This window comes from Montipora foliosa, chromosome 4 (genome assembly GCF_036669935.1).
Source record: "Montipora foliosa isolate CH-2021 chromosome 4, ASM3666993v2, whole genome shotgun sequence".
Taxonomy (NCBI): Eukaryota; Metazoa; Cnidaria; class Anthozoa; order Scleractinia; family Acroporidae; genus Montipora; species Montipora foliosa.
Genome location: NC_090872.1, coordinates 3,224,156 through 3,246,159, shown reverse-complemented (window position 1 = coordinate 3,246,159; position 22,004 = coordinate 3,224,156). Strand labels below are relative to the sequence as shown.

The 22,004-nt window shown below is 41.2% G+C and overlaps 3 protein-coding genes across 4 annotated transcripts in view; 1 reads left to right on the top strand and 2 right to left on the bottom strand.

The window, feature by feature from the left end:
* LOC137999546 (synapsin-2-like) overlaps window positions 1-8,914 on the top strand; it is a 46,347-nt gene extending 37,433 nt beyond the window's left edge. The window contains exons 7-12 of one of the 2 annotated variants that reach the window (XM_068845346.1): window positions 3,636-3,778; window positions 4,874-4,948; window positions 5,471-5,576; window positions 6,364-6,505; window positions 7,080-7,106; window positions 7,990-8,914. In XM_068845346.1, coding sequence (XP_068701447.1) covers window positions 3,636-3,778; window positions 4,874-4,948; window positions 5,471-5,576; window positions 6,364-6,505; window positions 7,080-7,106; window positions 7,990-8,099 — 603 coding nt within the window. In that variant the 3' untranslated portion in view covers window positions 8,100-8,914. The remainder of the gene's footprint in view (window positions 1-3,635; window positions 3,779-4,873; window positions 4,949-5,470; window positions 5,577-6,363; window positions 6,506-7,079; window positions 7,107-7,989) is intronic. The other variant, XM_068845347.1, reaches the window with a different exon arrangement.
* Window positions 8,915-11,142: 2,228 nt separating this feature from the next.
* LOC138000929 (uncharacterized) lies at window positions 11,143-11,871 on the bottom strand. The gene has a single exon (XM_068847597.1). The coding sequence runs from the start codon at window positions 11,869-11,871 to the stop codon at window positions 11,143-11,145; it is 729 nt and encodes a 242-aa protein (XP_068703698.1).
* Window positions 11,872-12,103: 232 nt separating this feature from the next.
* Window positions 12,104-14,312, bottom strand: LOC138000928 (uncharacterized). Its single transcript, XM_068847596.1, has 3 exons — window positions 14,246-14,312; window positions 13,227-13,554; window positions 12,104-12,512 (listed from the first exon to the last, which is right to left on the bottom strand). The coding sequence occupies exons 1-3, from the start codon at window positions 14,310-14,312 to the stop codon at window positions 12,104-12,106; spliced, it is 804 nt and encodes a 267-aa protein (XP_068703697.1).
* Window positions 14,313-22,004: the final 7,692 nt, after the last annotated feature.

Sequence of the window (22,004 nt, the reverse complement as noted above, 5' to 3'; positions counted from 1 at the left end):
TCTCCGAGGTGGCCTTTGAAGAAACTTTACTTGTTGATTTCAGACTGTTGTGTGATATAATCTTTCATTCAATGAGATAAACATCTTTTGGAGGCAGACAACGTAGATGTCGACTCATCTTCAGACAGACTGAGCGCATTTTTAGCAAGATTATTCGCTCTATTCTCACGGGTATCCATTTTGAAAGACGAGAAAGAAGGCTGCTATGTCCTTGATGTCGATTGAAAAATATCTTTACGGGAGACATCCTTGCTTGAGAGAACGCAGACAAAGCAGTTGTCATTCAGTGATACAAAACGGATCAAAACTGATGTAATTACTCTGGTCAGTCGCAACTGAAAGCAACGCATCCGTTGCTGAAAGCAGGAAAAAAGCGTGCCAGCAACCTATATGATTGTTTCTGATTGGTAGAGAATATGTTGGACATTGTAAAGCCACTCAATGCGTTGCAAAACCATATGAACTGCGAAAATGCCGGCATCCGTAAACGTCTATCGTTTGACTAAAACGCCTTAAAATACGCCGACGAAAACGAAGACTAGAAACGGCTCCAAAAGTACTCAGCAGTAGCCTTTACTGCATGTGGACAGGCACACGATGACGTCAGTGTGTAGAAAACTTTAGAAAACGAATTGATGAAACTGAATTAGCGCAATCGATACATTCATATAATTAATTCAGTACTCTCATGTATTCAAGTTAGTCCTAATTGTCTTTGTTTTTACCAAATTGCAACCAGATAGCTCTCTATAAAGTTATTTTCAATGATTTAAGCTTGTTTTAGAGTGATCATGTATAATATTAGTCTACATATTAGTGTACAGGCACGCCCTGGCAGCATAGAGCCGTTGAGGCTAGCATGTTCATTTTTTGCGCTCCATGAGCGTACACTGGGTTTCCTGTGGTACGAGTTACACAAAAACAGAAGGCATTGAATTGGGTGATATTGAACTGCAGGGTTCCAGTTAATTTTTAAGTGAGGGTCTTTAAGATCATCTGAGGGGTCACCCAGACGTCGTACCAACAGAGGCCTTTTGGCTTACATGTTTAATTATTTTGTAATCATCATCATCATTCGACTGCGGAGCAGGCGATTACAAGATTTATCCAGGCACGTCGATCTTAGGCAAGTGTGGCGATTATGTCGGCCGACATCTCATCTTTATCATACCCCAATACGTGTTGAATGTAAGATAAGTATGAGGTACAGAGGAGGTCGAGGTACGAGGCCGCGAGGACGTCCAGGTCTTCTTTTGCCATGTGGTGGTATTTAGAGTGCATATCTTCTGGTAGGCTCTTCTTCTGGGAGACGATAGACATGCCCAAGAAAATTCAGCTGTCGTTTCCTTACATGGTGAACAAGACGCTCTGCGTTGGTTATGGAGTATACGGCAGAGTTGGATACATGGTCTTTCCGTTTAATGTGATCCTCGGCTGTAGCAAGAAGCACTTCACATTGCACTCTAATCAGTTAAGTCTGTAGCAACAAGTGGCAAATGCATTGATTTTGCATACCATATCATGAGATAGCACTCAGGCCTCGCAGCCATAGAGAGGGACCGTCAAACAAACTTTAGTTAAAATGGGTACTTGCGAGTTTCTCCAAAATCGTTGGAGCTTCCAAAAGCACCCCATGCTAGCGCCTTGCGTCTTTTAAAATCACTTGCGGAAGATGCCATTTGGGAGCCGAGATACTGAAAATCAGTCACATGGTTGATGGCTTCACCATAGACTTGCAGTGGTGGCGTAGGACGACAATTTGCAGTCATGTATTCTGTCTTAGGCACACTAATTATCAAGCCGAGGCCTTTTGCTGCTGATGCTGTTCTGGTAAGCTGGGCCTGTGCAATGTCCTGATTATTTACATTTCATCTCTCGGGTCTGGGAGCCTTCTTTGTCGGGTTTCTGAGAAACGTATCTATTTTGTCTTCACGGTGAACTATTTACACAATCGTGAGGTTGAGCGGCCAATCAAAATACAGTTTGTAATTGAAAGGCTAAACATCTATGAGATACAAAAACAAAATTTATCGCAAATCACAATGCTGACAAGTACAAAAGCGAAGAAATGGTTAATAAATATTACGTTTTACACTATAATGAAAAAAAAGGTTCTTTTTCTGACGTTAAAAACTTGGCTACCTATCAATCATTTGACAGAAAGAAAACATTCCTGTCATCTTTATAAAAAATGCTCGCGTATCACACTTCGACCCACGTATGCAAATTTGTTAAGCTCGAATATTACACAACATGATAAATTTACAAAGGAAAATCCTTCGTCAGAGCGAATCGGAATTCGAATCGAATCAGATTCGCTCTGACGGAGGGCTAACGCTCGAAACGTCAGCTTTTAGAATCTCTGTACGGTGGCCAATTTACATTATCAACTCCGTTGATAAAAGCAAAATTCTTTAACAGTAAACACAGATGCATTCAAGGTGTTCGATTATTTCTCTGACTTTGTTAAACCCATATCCAGCCAGAGTAGAAGAAGTTACCAGAGAATTTGCCATTTGGTTTCAGTATTGTACATAACACTATGGCTAACAAAATATTGACAACCGACGGCGAAAGATGCAATCGTTGTGGAAGCCTATTATTCGTCGCTTTTAAGATTCCAGATATTCATTTTTCACAGCTTGTGTTGTTTATCGAATTGACGTTCCATTATTGAGCTCCAAAAGGGTATATTTTGCTTCAAAGATCCAATAAAACACCATTCGCGTTACATCGGCTTCGCCGCCATTTTTTGACATGTGTCCACCTAATAAAATCTATGCATTTCCACTACCCCCTGAAACCTACCAAAGACACGCGAAGGATACTCTAGGCACAAAACCAATACTTAGGGGAGCGACAGGTTTCCATTTTCCCGACACGGAAAAAAAAACGGAGAAATCGACCCATTTGTTGACTGGATTGCCATATGGCAACCCAGTAATAAAGATTACCTTCCTACCTACCTACCTACCTACCTACCTACCTACCTACCTATCATGGTTGAACGGAGACATTTGAACATTTACGTCATAAGTCATTTTCATCGTTTTTGAGTGTGGATAGGAAAAAAGGATATGAAGAAGTTCGTGCGCATTCATGAACATATTTTGTTTCGTTTTCTCTAAAATGAAAACGGAGAGGAAGGCCTCAATATGGAGATCATTCTATGGTGGGCGGCTCACATGCTACTTTACTAGAGAGGAAATTTAAAAACGCGGTCCATAGATTGATATAAGCTCAACAGAGCAAATAGTACTATATTTTTGATATAAAATATAAAATGGTAATAAAATAACTCTGTGCGGAATAGTTTGCGTATCACTGTTGTTGCGATATCGTTTCCCGAAATCGTTGTTAAAAAGGTATCCCAATTTTTTTCTTCCTCACAACTGAGCGCCTCCAGAATGCTGTAAGCAGAATTATGACTAGCTTGAATTTTAGAGTGGCTGGGGGAAGGGGGGGGGGGGGTATGAAGCTCGCACCACAACATTATCGGCCCCCTCTTTCTAAATTGAATTTTACATTAGTCAAAATTACGCACTTTTGCCACTGTAAAGTTAACGAATCTTTCAAAGTGAAGCATCTTGTCGCATTTATTTTGCTTACGCTTCTTTTTTTTTTTTCTTCATCAGGTTTGTGTTCCTAATCACCGAAGTTTCCAGGATATCGCGAGCATCGTGGCCTTATCCGATACTTACGCGACCACTGAACCGTTCATTCCAGGAAAATGTGACATCAGGGTTCAAAAAATTGGCCCTCACTATCGCGCCTTCAAGTACGTTTACGCTCTCATGAAATTTTTCAAATGCTCCCGTATTCCTCAGCTCACCCTTTCACCCCAAACCACCACCATCGACGACTAAAATTGTCTGGTGTTGGACAGAATAAAATTTTGAAGTGTTTCTCTTGGGAGGAAATGGATGAAACACGAAGGCAACATATGTAAACAATACGAACACTTCATTAAACGAGGGACGCGTATTTTACACCTTAGGGCCTGTTTACATGGAGGTGGGGTGACTTGAAGATGGTGTGACCGTGCGATGGTGTAACCGTCCTGTCCACATAAACTCTTTTTTTTTTTTTTCAGCCTTGTATTTACATGAGGCGGGTTGCCCGGTCTACCAGACCGTGTAACCTGCCCAGCTGGGGTCGCATTTTGCCGTGTAAACGCTTGAAGGTGGGGTAACCCACCAACCCAGGGTCAGCTCGTGTCATGATATACTACTGCCTTTGGCCGAGGTGTTGCAGCATTGAAAGTGATAATAAGAAGCCACAGCACTGAATCGTTGAAGCAAGAGAAGCTTGTGAGAGTAAAGGAGCATTAATTGCTAAAATGTGTCCTTCGCCCGCTATTCTGCATGTTTACGTTTACAGTAGCCTCGAGATAGATACCCCCGGGACCCCGGGGTGGTAAGATTGCATGTAAACGCGATCTATTTTGCGACCCCACCTGGGCTGGTTACCCCACCAACCCGGGTTACCCCACCTCCATGTAAACAGGCCCTTAGTGTATTATCCCATTCGGCCCCCACCGGAGAAAACCCCACGGACTATTGTAAAGAACCAGCACAAACTCAGCTCATTCATACTAAACCGGCCAACCAATATGATAAGGTCCTTTCCACATCACTGGGAGGTGAGTCCTCACATGACCCAAGAGGACGTAACTTTGGTGAATTAATAGGAACCCCGTGGGTCATGTTCTTTGGTAGTAAATCTAGCATTGAGACTCATACCCCTTGTTGGCAAAGCTTCGGCTACTTGTTTTAACTCGGCTGTAAAACATGTCAAAAATGTTTAACACACACAATCTAACATGCATGCCACATTAAATAACAGCCGAATGCATTTGATTTTCTCTGCACAGGCGTACGTCACTGTCCGACAACTGGAAAACTAACACGGGCTCCGCTGTTCTGGAAGAAATTACCCTCACTGACAGGTATATTTGCTCCGTTTCTTGAAGCATATGATCAACGAGTCCCAGAGGGCAGCGACACATTTCTCATCATTTCGCTGTTGTCACCAGTTTTCATGTTGGAGGTCGAGGGTTCGATCCCCAGCCAGACCATCATCAAGGTCTTAAAATAACTGAAGCTAACTGACGAAAAAGTGTTGCCGTTGTAATTTCATTTGAGTGCAAAAGGTTAAAAGTTTTCCCGGATAAGGACTATGAGGGGTCTCAAAATCCTTTCATTGTTCATATGCAAATTCCGTGGGGACACTGAAAACCCCCGCAAGAGTAGGGAATGATGTACCGGCCTCAAGCGTAGCAGGCCAGGTGATGTCTCAGAAAGGCTTACGGTGAATAAGGCAACCTCAGCAGAAAGAGCCACTCCCGGGGGGCCACTAGTCAAGGAGACTTTGCAGGGTTGAAATTGAAAACTCGTATCATTCAGATGTGAAAGTCTCCGCCACGTTTGAAACTCACCACGCATGCTAGCTTTTCAACTTTCATCTTCAGATATAGAATGTGGGTTGATGAATGCAGCAAGCTGTTTGGAGGTGGCCTAGATATCATGTGTGTCGAAGCGATAATCGGCAAGGACAACAAAGAGTATATAATTGAGGTAACAGAATAATTGTTCTTTGAAAAGAGGGTGTCAAATATTAATATCAAAATATTATTGATATATTGAGGTTTGTCGGGAAAAAAATGAAAGTTTTTTCCGGATCTTCTTTCTTCTCAACCACGTTTCCAAATCGAGATTGCATGACCTAGGATTTAATTAGCGATTAAAGAACTCGAAGGACTACGGAAAGCTTTGTGAACCCACTCTGTTGGTGGTAGAGAAATTTTACAGCTACGTGGTCTATCGTGAAATTGACTGTTCGCCTAAGAAAGTTTTATTGATCGGTAGATCAGACTTTTGCGCGGAAAGCTCTGGGTTCAACTATAGCCGGACCATGCAACACTTCGAGACCATCTTTAAATTAATGAGGGGAAATTGCTGCCTTTGGAACAACTTGGAGATGATTAGCCTTCAACAATCTTGTGCTTTCTGTTAGCGATATAAATATCTTCATCTAATGATTCGTTGGAATCTCATAAGTGGCGATCCCTCTAGTTTTTCTTAAATAACGACTGTAGACCGTAGGCCTAAAATTCTGCGGGACGTGAAAGTACCAAAAAAAGTAGGGTACCCACTTCCCAGGGCTATGGTTTGGCCTGTTCTGCAATGTCGTGTTATCCAATTAATTAGACAATATTATTATTATTATTATTATTATTATTATTATTATTATTATTATTATTATTATTATTATTATTATTATTATTATTATTGTCCTCATGGATCCAGAAGTCTCTCTCCCAACGATGACGTCTTCTCTTTCACTACCTATCAAACCATACAGGTCAACGACACAGCTATGCGACTTTTCAGTGATACTCAAGAGGAGGACCAAAAGAGGATTGCAGATCTTGTGGTAGAAAGAATGGAAAAAGAACACCCTCCAACACTTGAGCCCAAAACCGCCACGGGAGCTGCCCTCACAGGTGGGAAATGTCTATAATCCTGAAATTGTTCCCATCCACTGAAGAACTTTTGGTTTTCCTCAATCACAAACCGGCAATATGTAAAGGAGTTTTCTACATCTACACTCTCTTAATGAACTGAGAACTTTGCTTATATTAATGACACCTTGCGTATCTTGCTACATTTCTCTGCATCCTGGAACATAGGCATTTAAACATCGCTGCTCTTTGACTGGACTTAAAACTACAAAGCATAACCGAGTTAGAAACGAACGAGTGATCGCATGAAGTTCCGAAAGTTTTAGCGTTTGAAAATTATTTTTGCCGGGACACGTAATGCAACAACGTATTCTTCCTGCAATAAAATACGCATTGCAAAGACGATATACACAGTCGACGTGGTGAAAAATTAATATATTGAACCATAGATACGATAACAAAACGTAAAACACCACTCGTGCTCAAACTTTTGTTCGCTAGAACGTTTAGAGGCTCGCTATTTCAGCATCAGTTTCGATTCTCACTACAGCTTAATTAACTTTCTATTTCCTGCATTTCCTTTCTTTCGTTGTTTCTTCCCTTTCAATATCTGCAGCTGATTCACAGGCCAGTGACAGTGGCGGTGAGTACTGGTGCTTATTATCTTTTGTTTCATCACTGTCACTCTTCCAATTTGTTAAGTTGTTGTTGATCTTAAAGTGTAATCAACTGAAGGTAGACATGGCTGCACTCTGCATCTCTCAACTGGACTGCATGGCCGGCATGTTTTTTTTTTCAACGAACTTAAATTGTGTGTGCGCATCTGACTGTTCTTTGCTTCATTTGTTTTCCACGTGTGTCATCTTTATCTTTACTAACAACCGAGATTAGAAGGCCCTGGTCATCCGCTGGGCCGTGCCAAGCTGTAAAGTGAGAATTGTAGCCTGTTTTCCACCAGTTGCAAGCAGCATGGGATATTTATCTTGTTCTGTTCCTTGTCTTAGTTTGTTTCTTTGATCCTGGTAAGATTCTTAAGCTAGGAAAGGGGTCGATGAAGTACTCATCTCTTCAATTTTCTCTCCATATGGTATTTCTCTTAATGGTCATCTCTGTGACTGTGAAGAAGTGGAGTTCATGTTGTTGCTAAAATGTGGTCCAAGATTTGAAGCGGTTATATAGAGCCGGTCTCGTGTTGGTAAAACTAGATTAAAAACTAAGGTAAAACGTTTTCAACCTGACAGCCAATTTTCATTACAACACTGATTATTCCTCGAATAATAAATTGAGTTTGAACGAAAATACAGAAGAGATGGTATGGGAGCCTTTTATCCTTGGCAGAGTGCGTATTTTGCTATTGCGGGGAAGGAGGAGGGGGGGGGGGGTCTAAACAGGCAGGAAATATGAAACCAAGAACGATCTGAGAGGTGAGACGCGCTTAACGAGGTCGCTGTACTCAAGGCTTTTCAACACGTTTTTTTACTGAACAAGTCTTTCCGTCTTTAGTAATGATTTTTCTTGGTTTTCAGGTGCTTTTAAAGTGATGGGAGGGACAGGGTCTCCGTCTGCTTCAGAAGGAGCGGCAACGAAGAATGAAAAGAAGAAAAATGGAGGAATGTTCAGTGGCTTCATTGATTAGCTCGGCTATTTGTATGCCGGGATATGTTCAAACGATGGAGTATTATTCATGTTGCTTATACCAAGTCTGAATCCAAATTGAGTTCACTTGGTTTCTCCTCGCGCGGATTATCGTGATGGACGTAGAAATTTAACGCTCGACGTCTTATTGCATCACACCTGTATGCTCTGGGTAAAAACAATGTACTGTTGTAATCAGTTATTTATTGGAAACTCTATTAAGGACAACTGAACACGTAGTGAGATGAATAATTCATTGATGTTATTGGTCAAAAGTTCGGGGTCACCTCAAAATATTACTGTGTCGGAAATGGTAAAGGCTTATCTATTGTAAATAATTTTACACTAGGATACAAGAGCAGCGCTTGCTACAGAACGATTTTGGAATGTATTGATATAACGTGGTCCGATTTATAGTGATTCTCTCTTCTCTTGGCTGATTTTTTTTTGTCTGCGAAGAAAGAAATCATCGAACTGACCGAAGCGACGCCATTTTTGCATTATCTAGAAATTGCTTGGAACTTAGTTTTTCAGCGTCATGGCAACGTCACGTTACCGCTTTAGGACTCCAAACAAGCGCGCGAAATATCCTTAAGTAACCTTGTCTTTATGAGCTCAAAAATTGCGTTCGTCGACAAATGGGAGTCCACTATAAACACAATATTTCTTTTTCCAAGTGTCTGATTGGCTTACTCATTTCGTTTAAAAGCTCACATACCCAATAACCTTATATGGAAACTGATTGCCCAAGTCATTTGTAAAATTGAAACAGTTCCAAGTGTTAATGAAAGTCAATTAAAACAATCAATTATTCCATTCGCGCTTGGCTAACTCAGTTTCTAATATCCAATGAGCAATATTGGACTAATTATAAATTTAATACTCCGAGATTATTTTAAGAATGTTCTTATTATTTATTCATTAACATTTTTTATTTTCATATAAACCTCACAACTATTGTGAACAAATGTTCTTATGCTTTAAATCCTTTAAAGTCTTGGCTTTTTTAGCGAAGGTTTCCGTAAAGTCCATGCGTCAGATAATTCTCAATGGTTTTGCCACCATCTGGAACGGCTTTGCGAGAATTGGCTTCGTATTCGTTTTTGTGGTAGTGCACTTTGTAAGTGCACTACACACCATGTCACCGGGTTTGTAAGATTGAGTGATTGGTGGCAAATAGGCCCGTAGCGCGTGCATAACTCACGAACATAAACAGGTCTGCTGGAAGCGAGCTGGAGTTTCAACAATATGAGCTCCAAAATCGGCATGAATTTGTGACGCTGATGAACAATAAAGCAGCTACTATTTCCAAAACGATGGAATTACCTGGTGATAAATAATCTCGTCTAGAAGAGTGAATTTTTGACTTGGCAGAAACAATGGTCAACAACCTCAAGAGTTGGGCTATGGTGATCTTTTCGTTGAATTCGCACATTTCTTGTCAATCTTTTAAACACTTGAAAGATTTTAAAAAACAAACCAACAAAAGCAAAAACCCGGTGTCTTGCCATCATTTTGACACAAATGTATCCTTTGTTTCGCGAGTAAACATGCGAGGTAACTTAATCACGGTGCCCGCTGAATTCGATGTCACTTTCGAATTTGCGATTTACTTGTGCAGCAAAACTGTACAATAGAAAAATTCAATGTAGCAAAAATCTCCCAAAATGTCTTTCACTGATGGTGTCATTTTATATTCTCGGATTAAAATTTAAGTTGATTTCATGTCCCAAATTTAGTTGCTGATGGCAAAATATTTTATTCTCGATCGACACTTCCTGAAAACTTCTTCTTCTCTTCCTAAAAACTGTGTATCAATATTTATTTACTTTTGCATCAATATTTGTTTTGCATAAAGCAGGCTAACAAAATCTGTACCTTGCTTAGTTCGCATTTTGAGCGTTAAAATAGAATCTTCGGTCCTAAGTTTCTGACGGCAAGTCCTATATTTTGAGGTCGCCCGACAGAAACTTTTGTCTTACAAAGCTGTCAGAGGCTTAGATTGCACGCTCAAACTTGTGGTGGAAACGAAGTTGTAAGGGAACTTGAAAATGATCAACATGTCAGCCTCGAAGCCAATGTTTCTCGATTCTCTTTTATTTTCTTCAATCTTTCTGGGATTTAGTATTTTAATACTAACCACGTGTCTTCTCAGGGGGCTATTTACTTAAGACATCTGGTTAGACCAATATCAAACTAGTGTTAAACGCAACAACAACAACATTCTATTTTTCTTTTCGACCACATGGTCCACGCCACGATCGTACTTGATCATGGGAATTTTCATATCTGCAAACAGAATGGACAGCGGCGGGTCCATCCTCCCCCCCCCCCCTCCCCCACCCCCTCCCAGTAAGTCAGTAAGACGAACGACAACCTATTTCACAAGTAACAAGAAAACTGTTCCCAAATTACAAATGTTCTCAGTAAAGCACTGATCTGCAATGTTCGATATATGGGCTCCTGATCAAGCAGATTCTTCTAACAGGCATATCTTCGCGGCAGGTTGCATCAAGGTTCCGTTAGGGGTCTTGACTTCTACCGTTCGCACTCTATCATCATCTCCAGGGAAGGTCTTAACAACTCTTCCAAGGGGCCAATGTGACCGGGTAGTATCGTCATTCTTTAACAAGATTAAGTCACCTTCCTTTAGATTTCTCTGTTCCTTGTTCCACTTCAAACGAATCGAAAGATTGGGCAAATCCCTGCGCCACCGTCGCCATGTCATATCAGCAAGCGCTTGGGCCGTTCTCCATCTCTTTGCGGCTATTAATTTCACGTTCTTCAAATAGACCGAGTGAGCTATTGGGGATGCTCATCCGATAAGGAAGTGGTTTGGGGTCAGTGCCTCGTAACCATTTACATAATGAATGACCGCGGTGAGTGGTCGACTATTCACAATAGCCTCTGCCTCGACAAGGACTGTATGGAGCGTGCTCCTGGCCGAACTTGGTCATTTATGACAGCTTTAAATGCTCTCTTCACTTGCTTAAACATAGACTCGAATATTCCTCCCTATGCGAGGGTGAAGGGGGATTGAAGTATCATGTGATCCCTTCATGAGCGAGCTCTCTAGAGATCTTTTGTTGACTCAGTGACTTGAAAGCCTCTGTCAGTTCCCGTTTAGCTCCAATGAATTTCGATCCGTTGTCCGAACGTATTGTCTTAGGGTTGCCCCTTCTTGCACGAAATCTTCTCAAAGGCATGATAAAGGAGTCGGTGCCGCCTGCTAGCTCTACGTAAACCGCGCGGGTGGTCAAACATGTAAAGAGGCATCCCCATCTCTTTTCAACAACTCGTTCTCTCTTAACATTCATCGCACCGAAATACTCCACGCCAGTGTTAGCGAACGGAGGCTCACCGAAGGCGAGTCGCTCTTCGGGCAAGGAAGCCATCAGAGGTACGTTTGATTTTTCTCTTCTTCTTTTGCAGTGAAGACAGTCATTAACGATCTTTCTGACGAATGATTTCCCTCGTGGAATCCAGTCCCGCTGGCGCACAAGAGCCAATATGTGTTCCCTTCCTACGTGGGAGTGCTTCTCATGAAGGTCTTGAACCAATAATCTCGTCAAAGGATGCGTTGGTGAGAGGACTGCTCGGTGTTTTGCTTCAAAGGGTATCCAAGCTTTGTTCAGTCGACCACCGACTCTGATCATTCCTTCCATAAAGAACGGTTGCAATGGGAGCAGTGGACTCTTACTCGAGAGTGCTCGATTTGCTTGAAGTTTTTTATACTGTTCCTCAAACGATTCAATGTGGACTATCATACACATGGCCAACGAGCTTTCCTTGAGGTCATCAGCGCACAAATTCTTGGTCCGTCGCTCTGGAGGCGGGCTCCGTCTCCTTAAATTGCCTTGCAACTTAGCTTGAACTTATACCTAATCCACCATGCATATAACCGAATAAGCCTATTCCAAGTAAAGTACTTCTCCACGTTGTTAGGACTGAGGCCATGACTTCCAACTCGCTCTCGTTGACTTGCAACTCTTCGTTGAAACTCGGTCATTCCTCCTCAGGTAGCATCAAGAATTGAGGACCGCTGATCCACCGACATTTTGAAGTTAGTTCCTGAATCTCCTTCCCTTTCGTACAGTCGTCAGCTACTTTCATTGTGCCAGGAATTTGATGCCACTCATTGATGTCTGATTTGGAGGTGATTTCGGCGACCCTGTGTGACACGCACACGCTGAATCTTCTCTGGGCTTTGCTGACGTAGTGCAATACGATCTTGGAATCGCTCCAAGAATACGTTTCGTTAAATTCAAAGTCGATTTCTTCAAGTATCTTCGTTTTCAGTCTAGCAGCAAGAATCGCAGCCTGCAGCTCCAAACGTGGTATGGTCAATGTCTTGATCGGTGCTAGCCTGGTCTTGCTTATAATAAAGCTCACATTGACTTGAACACGAGTAACCCTACGTAAGTACAGGGGCACCCAACGAATCTGTTCCTCACATTATCTGTTCCCCAGAGAAATCTTGCTGGCTGGCAAAAATACAGGTGTTTCGATGAGCTGGCTGGGAAATTTTGTTATTGATGGAGGTTTTGCCTGGGAATTACTGACTTTTTCTAGCATTTCAACCCGAGCTGGCTGAGGACGACTTAAAAAAAAAAAAAGGACCCCTTCCCTCTCCCAGAGAATAGTCACAAACATACGACGGCTGGTCAGAGTGATTGAGCTTGCGGAAAAAAATCTGTTTTGTCCCGGTTTTGTCGCTTTTGTTCGGTCGTTTTGGATTGAGGGATTTGAAAGCGCGCGGCATTCCTGGCTGGGAAATAAATTTGATCAGCTGGCTGGGAAACCAACCAATTTTATCTAGCTGGCTGGGAAATTTCTTGTGTGTCTTGCTGGGAAAAAGGAACAGATAATGTTTTCCCAGCAACACTGAAAAACACCTGAAAATGCCTTAATAACATTTATTTTCATTAACTGGGGTATAATAATACATTTTACAACAAATTGGTCGTTGGGTGCCCCTGTAAGTAGGCAACCGCTCCGTAAGCGATTTCAGATGCATCACAAAACATGTGTAACTGAACGCTTTGGTACTCGTCATGATGAAAGCCGTCCCATCGAGGGGCTGCATGCGATGGGCTGCGAAATCTTCAAACCCCACTTTCAAACTTGCCACTGTTGGAGCATGTCGTCAGGCAGCACTTCATCCCACTCGATTTGGCGGCTCCAAAGTTCTTGAACGATCAGTTTCGCCTTTAATACGTACGGGGCGGCGAGGCCAAGAGGATCGAAAACAGTGCTTGTGGCACTCAACACACCTCGCTTAGTATTGGGAAATTCACTCTTCACTGGCCTCAGACTCAACAAGTCCTGTTCTGCATGCCATTTGATGCCAAGGGCTCTTTCCTGGGGTAACTCGTTGCGATCATGATTGACAGTGTCACAAGCTGCTTCAGAAGTATAGGGATTGCTGCTAAAACTTCCCGACTGTTTGACATCCACTTTGTGAGTCGAAATCACCCGGTTGTTAGGATTTCTATCAGCTGCCTGGGTAGTACTATGGCTTCTCCCGAGTTCGGCTTCGATGCCAACAGGTCATCCATGTAGATATTTCTCTTTACGACATAAATCGCATCTTCACTGAATATTCCTCGCTAGTAAGGAGCGGTTCTCTGTAACGCACAGCCTGCACAACATGGCGAGTCGGCGGAGCCAAAGACGTGAACTGTCATATGATATTGGAACGTCTTCTTTTTTTCATCTAAGTCTCTCCACAAGAAGCGTAGTGAGTCTCTATCTTCTTCAGAAACATAAACTTGATGGAACATTTGTTCAATGTCTGCTACAACGCAAATCCTTTCACTACGAAATCTCAAGAGGATTTCAACCAAATTGTTTAATAAATCAGGACCGGTCCACGAAAACCATTTAACGAAACGCCATGAAACTTTGCTGCGGCGTCAAAAACCACGCGGCCTTTGCCAGGTTTGTTGGAGTTCAGCACTGCATGGTGTGGCAAGTACCACGTTCTTAAAGATGTTCATTAAGCCTCTTCGTGAGTCATCTTTTTTGCGTGTCCTCTATTGACCTAATAATTATGACTTGTATTTTACCGCCAATTCTGGATCCTTCCTGAGCTTTTTTTTCGGTCGAGTGGAGTCTTGAAACGGTTGTTTGGCATGATTGGCTCACCTTTCCTTAGCAACGGTATTTTATAGTGACCCCGCTCTTCTACTGTACTGCTCTGCAAGACAGCCATGGCTCCCTGGTCTTCAATGGACAGGGTGGATTCTGAGAGATCTTGCTACGTCGCATAAGAGAACCTCCCAAAATCGTTCAATTTGTTGTTGCAGAGGGAGCCCTTCGATTGTTGCAAGAAGGTTTGCATTGATTGTTTCACACAGTCCTTTGGTTGCGTTACCAAAGAGGGCCCATCCAAGGGGGGGGGGGGGGGGGGGGGGGTCTTAATGGCGATGGGCTCGTCCACTCGTCCCTGGCGGACTTCGAGGTGAATCAGCAGGTGGGCCATATCAGATCCAACTAGAAGCATTACTTCGGAAACGTCAAGATCAGGCAAGTCGATACCCGACAAATGACTCCACTGTCCGATGGCTGCCCTTCTCCGCAGTTTAACAGACGGGGTATTAAGCTTGTCAATAACCCACGTTCCATTCACCATTACTGGTTCTGAATGATTGGACGAGAGACCAAAACCCACTCCTTCCAGACGCTCTGAGTCTTCACATCATTGCCAACCATGCTCAGGTTTAGTTGGTCAAGCGGAAGACAGTTTCTTGACCCTCTGTGGGATTGTCAATAAATGAATCTACTGGTTCTTCAGCTTGAGCTGAATGATACTTAGTTACTTTAAACCACTTGGGTAGTGAGTTGACGCCTTTCCAGTACCTGGATCCCATTGTGCCATGAACGATGGTTGAGAATAATGAGTGGAGGACACGCATTTTGTTTCACAAGAGGCCCAAGCTAAGTTGCCACTACAAATAGTACTCTAAGTTGATGTCGAAGGGATACTTGTAGCCCTTCCCGGGGGAGTAGTACCATGACAAATTTCTGTATCAAAATAAGGAGTAGATGCACTACCATTGCAAGATGACCCATGTTTATCGCAGGTCATAGTCGCATGTCCAGACGAGGGGAACTCATCAAACACTTGGGTCTTTTCAGCTAAGCTGACAGGGGTTGGTGTAGCTTGGAATGAACAGGTTGGAGGAGTTCTCGATTAGGTAATTTCGCAGAAGAGTCAGAAGTACGGTAGCACATTTAATTCACTTGCTGTGGCAACTGGTAACTGACTTATGCCCAAGTTGGGGACGTCATTAAATTGTAAATTCTTTAATGGCAAAGACTTGAGACTTGTACTCAGGGGAGTATCTTTATATGAAATGGCATTTTGGGATAACTCTGAGTAAACAACTGGCTTACTTCCTTTGGAAAAATATCCCGTTGTCATTACAGGTTCAACTTCAATAAATGGGCTTGAATCAGAAATAATACACAAAGAGCGGTGACAAACATCAGATATAAACGCATCCTTTCTGAGGTTTGTCACCGCTGTTTGTGTGTTATATCTGATAAAACTGAGATGGCCAAAGAAAAAGAGTATTTACGACATGGGCTTGAGTGTTCATCTTTATCGTCCAGATCACTAGCTAACTGTATTGGGATTGGGAACTAAATAATGTTTCAAAGATGGCGAAGTTTGATTGACCTTAATCCTTCGCTCAGTGACCTCTTTACCATCGATAAGGTCTTGTCCCAGTATTTCATTCTCAAGCTGTGCTACCTCCGCTTGATCTTGGGCTTTCCGTAACAGATCGAGCTTCCGCTTTCGATATTCCAGTTTGAACTCCAATTCTCTTTGGGCCCCTTCGTCTCTAAATTCCTTCTCAGGTGCCTCATTTTTCCCTTTTTATTCGCTCCTTTAACTGCTTTGCTTGAAGGTACGCGATGGCGGCCTTAATTTGGGCATCCTTTCTCCTCCTTGACGAACTTGATGACGAATTTGACCCTGTTTGGATTACCGAATCTTCAGGTTGTATTAGACTTCTGTGAAGCGGCGATATTACTTGTTCATCCACAGAATTGGACCCTTCTTGCTTATCCATCATTTAGCTGGCCGCAGTTTGCATCCGGCTCGAATAGACCAATATCAAACTTGTTATAAACGCAACAACAAAATTCTATTTTTCTTTTGGACAACATGGTCCACATCACGATCGTGCGTCGTCATGGGAATTTTCATATCTGCAAACAGAATGGACAGCGGCGGGTCCAACATCTACCATGGCACTCTTATGATATACGGTACCAAAACAATATCGTGCTATATAACAACGTGTGCTATTAGAGCTACATATTACGCAAAGATAACTTGAATCTCCTGGAAGACAAAACGGAGCTCAGTTGACACGATAGACCACTTTCATAAATGGCGTCCACTTTTTCATTCTTTTGTATTTATGTTAATTAGACCCACTGCATGCTCTCATTTTGAAACAAATATTCTTTTGAAATTTGCTCGTCGTAGTGAGGCTAGAAAGGCTTATTAGCATTAAAACAAAAGAATATTTTATTTAGCCGCCATTATGAAAGAGGTGTATACAGCGCTGTTACTGCACTACCACACGTACGCATTGCGTGCCTATTTTTATTGTATAGACATGGGTGTTTTAGTGGAAAATGCACCAATCATAAAATTCATACAAAACTACATCCGAAACCAGAGTGATTTTTCATATTTGCTCTAGTGAGGCTATTGATGACGTCATTTCCTGCCTTTGCATGGTTGTCTGTGCAAACCGTTAATGAAAAATGGCGAGCGATAGATTCGTGAAGTTCTCTAAAGCTGACGTAAAATCCTTCTCTGAGAAAAAAGAAAATGCTTACACGAAGAATAAAACTTCATACAAGTTAAAATCATTCAAGGAGTTCCTTGCAAGTGAAGAAGAAATGCGAAAATTCAGTTGAAGAAATTGCTGCCGCCGAGCTGCAAGAATTTGCGATAAGCTTAAGCTATCACAAAAACACAACTTTAATATTGAAACTGTTAAAAGTGACTTGAAATTGAATGAATTGAGTCGGACAATGTCAATAAGCAAGTGTAAGCTACTCTAACTCCGAAACACGGCAAAGGTTGCTTAACGAGGGTGCTGTATACTTATCAACAACAGAGCCTAGAGCGTTTACGACTGCACGTATTTAAATTGTTCAGTGTCGGTTGGTTACCTCTAACAGAGACGTACAGCTTTAACAATGAAGTAGGGTGTGAAAAAAATACCATAATGTATTCACTATATAGTGTGACAAAGACGAATAACGCAGACCTAAGATTTGCTTTGAAGGCAACTTTTGAAGACCTTTTTACGCAAGCTAATCGCTCCCAAATGCTATATTGGTCTTTTAGACATTAAGGGTACGTACGATTGACAGTATTCTGGAATAGGAATACATGGAATACAATTTAGAAATCCTTCGTTTTTACGGAGATTCACGTTAAATTTGTCATTAATAACTTATTAATAACTTTATTATTTATACAGAGCAAAAATTCATTTAGATATGATCTAATGCCATCATATTTGAAAATGATCATATTTAGATATGATCTAATGTCATTCTGACTACACTACAACGAGCTTCAAGTGAAAGTTTATTTAAGATGAGTCCGGCAGTCAGCCGTACAAATGCAAGACAACCCTACTATAATAATTTAAGTTAAATATAATCTCATAGAAGTTGTGGTACGCCAGATACGAAAAACCACTAAAAAAAACACGTGGAAACGTGTTCTTCGTCTAATGCAGCAGCACAAAACCTCGAGGAAAGGGTGAGAATATTAAATTAAAACAGCACATAAAAATAAAGTCTCCCGCCAAAACTGTTAAATACCCTTAACTATTCCCGTGACACCCCGCGAGCGTCCTCATCGTGCTGTCAGAAAATCAATTTCTTTGACTGTCATACAATTGTCAGAAATTACATAAACACCTGCTAAAATGCTATTTTAATTTAAACATATCCTTATTATCCTTGGTGCTTCAAAATATTTCACCTTCGATGACATGCTAGGAAAACCTTGCTGATGATATTCTCGCGGATTTTTTTAAAGATTATTCTCGGCACAAGGCACAGGATACCAGATACGCTTGCATCGGATCGTTTTTTACTTATCAATCATTTACAACTGTGTCGCTGCGCCGGTGAAGGGGGGGGGGGGGTGAAACACAGAAATGAGTTTATCAACATGGTAATTTGACAAGCTTAAAAGCTGACGTTTCGAGCGCTCGAAACGCTACCTTATATGGGCTATATAGGTGTGTGCGGAGCCGTTTTGGTCTGAAATAGGTTAGGGTTTGTGCAATCAAGTCTTGAATTGGGTATGTTTTTAGAAGAATCTACTTCAACAAAAGCCCTTCTTAAATTGTTATGCCAACCGTGTAACAGCTAAAAGAAGTCTGAAATAAGCTATCAAATTTTTCGTCAGGTCTGAAATAGGGTAGGGAGAAACGAACACTTTGGTCTGCAATAGGGTAAGGGTTTCAAGAAGTGGGCCGCACACCCCCACCCATTTTTTCTGAGAGTACCCCCCCCCCCCGGGGGGGGGGGAACTCACCATATGAAAGGAAAGCGGCGCTGCTACGACACAGTGCATGGACCGGGAAATTTAATCCGCCTGTGACGGAAAACACATATTAATAACCTGCCATTAGAAAGCAGTCATGAATTTTTAAAGTTTGTTTTAAAAGTGTTTTTGTTTAGTGTGACTATTGTATTAAGAGCCTGGGACTTCAGCATCTTGTAGATGCCGGCTTCTTGTCTCATGAACCCTTTCAAGCAAGGTAAACTCTTCTTTCTTATTTTGTAGCAACTAACAGCGTGACAACTTCGTCGCTAGGGTTTTTTTTTTTTTCAGAAAACGAACTTGAGTTTCTTAGTTTCTCAAAGCAATTGTTTACGCCAAATACAGCGTCTTCACGTTTGCGGAAAAGTATAAACACAGTTAGGTTATTGACTCAGTCCAGAACGAAGAGAATCAATCGAAAGCTCATAATAATGCCAGCAAAGTTAAAAAAGCAAATTTATCAAAGGTTAGAATCATTGAACAATGCAGATCACGGTTTTGTGTGAAACTGAGGAAACAGGGAAACTGGGTCATTGATTGCGGCGTGTGGAAAGGCGATCTCAAATTAAACCCACACTGAATTCAACTACTGAGAAATTTACTGAAAAACACTAAGAAAATCATTTACTTCAGGGATCACACCGTCACAGAGTTAATTAAGGGTTGTGAAACCTGCTGGCAAAAGATATGATAATAAAAGAAAGTGCAGTGGCTGTTTGTATTATTCTCGGCTCATGCCCATAAAGAAATTATCAGCACAAACGAGTTTCAGTCAATGATGGCAGTTTTACGCAAGGAAACGACATCAATTTGTTATCAGATACAGGAAGCTTCTATTAGCACATCGGTTGAGGATTGCTTTGCATTTTTTTGTCAATTTTTTACAAAATTAAAAAAAAATACTTATTGGCAAACTTTTAATTCTTTGTATAATTTGTCTGTTATCAATAATGTTCTAGACGAACCACCTGTTTCGAACTCAGCCTTCGGACACAAAAGCTTGAAGAAAAAAGACTTATCCAGAGAGAACTTTAATGAAGCTTTTCATACAATAAAAATCTTACGAAACGGGGAAGCTTATTTAACTCTGCTCGTAGTGAGGATCCCAAAAGTGTGACTTTTCTTTTAATATCTACAGAGAAGTCGATATGTCTGTTTTTCTAGATTATACTTCGGAGATTTGGAGCTTTTCGACATTTAGTGGTTGTCTACCATGTGGTCGAGTCCATCATTGGCAAGGACAATTAATTCAGTACAGAATAACAAATACGTCAGTTTCGTGCGGTGTTATCGTTATAAATTTTCCGCTCTTGACATGTGTCAAGTAACACAAAAATATCGCGGACCAAATGCGAATCGAAACAGGAAGAATCGCTATTTTCTCATTTTCTTTGTTCAAGTTTATTTCTACTAGCCTAGAACTGGCTTCATAATCCACTGTAAAGCTCAACACCGCGAACTGGTAACAAATCAAGCTTGAACACTCCTCACCAATTAAACAGGGGCACCCAACGAGAATATAGTTCAAAACCACTTAAACATGGCATTGTTAAACGTATTTTAGTATTTAAATGGTAAATATAGGCATATTGTTCTCCCCTAAAAATTTTTCATCTGTTCGGATTCCCTTGCTGAAAGTCTAGTGATCCGAAAATTATAGGGATCAAAACTTACCTTTTCGAAAATTTCAGCCAGAAAAAAGGCTCCCGAAAATTCTAGGTGACCTTTTTAGGGCAGAAATCCGTTAAAAATGGGCAATTATACCATGTTTTAGATGTTCGAAAATCCTAGGACAGGCAGGCAAGCAAGGAATTTTACAACAAATGAAGTTCCGAAAATTCTAGATCTCAAATCGTCTTCCGTCTTCTTTCATTATGGTTTGCGCGCGCTCACTGTTGTTGTCTTAGGTGCGTTCGATTGACCCTATTCCGGAATAAGAATACGTGGAGTGATGATTTTAAACACTACGTATGGCGTTTTGCAGCAACAAGAATAATAAAGCTATGTTTAAAATAGCATTTTAGCAGATGTTTGACAATATTAATGTGAATCCCCGCAAAAACGAAGGATTTCTAACTTCTATTCCATGTATTCCTATTCCGGAATACGGTCAATCGAACGCGCCCTTAGACAACAACAGTGAGCGCGCGCAAACCATCGTCATTTTGGCGGGAAAAACGTGATACCTTCGTCATTTTAGTACGACGTTTTTCAAAAATGTCGTCGTGTCAAAACAAGTCAACAACACGGTAGCAGTTTTGGCATTTTTTGACTAATGAGCAAAAAGGCTCAGTTACCAGCAATAAGAATAATTGAGCAACCTATACTGCTAACAAAGAGTAAGATTAAGCGTACGGGTTATAAATTTCCTTGGTATTTTTGCTAAAAACGGGCAGTCAAAACTCGTACTCGTCCTCGTCGTAGAATCTAAAGCTCTCTATTATTGAGAATACGAATACGATCTACTCACATGCATAAAACCTAGGTAAAATGAGGATCACCAATTGAACCTTCAGGTACAAACGGATTTAACCTATAAAGAGGACGGATTTTACCAGCAACACAGCCACTGTCTTTCTTGGTAGAGGTCTCTAAAAACTAACAAAGGCGTTTTATTTATTTAAAGTCATCATTCAATTCATAATAATTATATTTTGGAAAGCAAACGATGCCAGTTAGTTTCCCTTTTTTGAATTTAATTATTTAAGGCTTCCTCTTCGTAGGGAGGTCATGATAAATTTAATACCGTCACGCCCCATGAAATGATCGAATGTAGCCAGGAAAAAATGTGAATGGCTCCACAGGAGGAGACGTCGTCTTCACAGCAAGACATTTCAAACATCCTCGGCCAAATTAATAAAATTCTGCTCAGGTCGCGTTTCATTTTTCAAAATCTCTCGGAGCTTAGTCAGTTTTACAACTGGTTTTATTTGACTCTTACGCGCTTTCCAAAGCTTCTATGAAGTTACGATCAATATTTAACTACGCCGGATAAATTGCTTTAATACTATTTGATATACTTCGGCGTTTACGAAGCATGTTGCTTTTTTTTTCAGTGGCATCCGTGGATGTTTATAAGCTTTTCAAAAGATGGAATCATCATCAGGTTCCACAAGCGCAGAACAATCTTTCCTGCCTCCATTGACAACTAAAAATAGAGCAAGGACGAAACATAAGAAGAAGGTATCGCTTAAAAAGAAGAAAAACCGTGACGACATCTTTGTAAGTTTACCAGAAGTCGCAAAGACGATAAAAGTAGTAGAAAGAGCTTCCAAAGCGTTTGCCAACAAATCGTCGTCTTCGTTAGAG

What these genes read in the sequence shown, in the direction of transcription:
- LOC138000929 (XM_068847597.1), bottom strand. Translation starts at nt 11,871, where the DNA reads ATGTGTATGATAGTCCACATTGAATCGTTTGAGGAACAGTATAAAAAA.
- LOC138000928 (XM_068847596.1), bottom strand. Translation starts at nt 14,312, where the DNA reads ATGGCTGTCTTGCAGAGCAGTACAGTAGAAGAGCGGGGTCACTATAAA. An exon ending in AATACCGTTGCTAAGGAAAG is followed by an intron (nt 13,555 to 14,245) that starts GTGAGCCAATCA and finishes CGACTCACAAAG; the next exon opens with TGGATGTCAAACAGTCGGGA. An exon ending in GACGACATGCTCCAACAGTG is followed by an intron (nt 12,513 to 13,226) that starts GCAAGTTTGAAA and finishes GTACTTACGTAG; the next exon opens with GGTTACTCGTGTTCAAGTCA.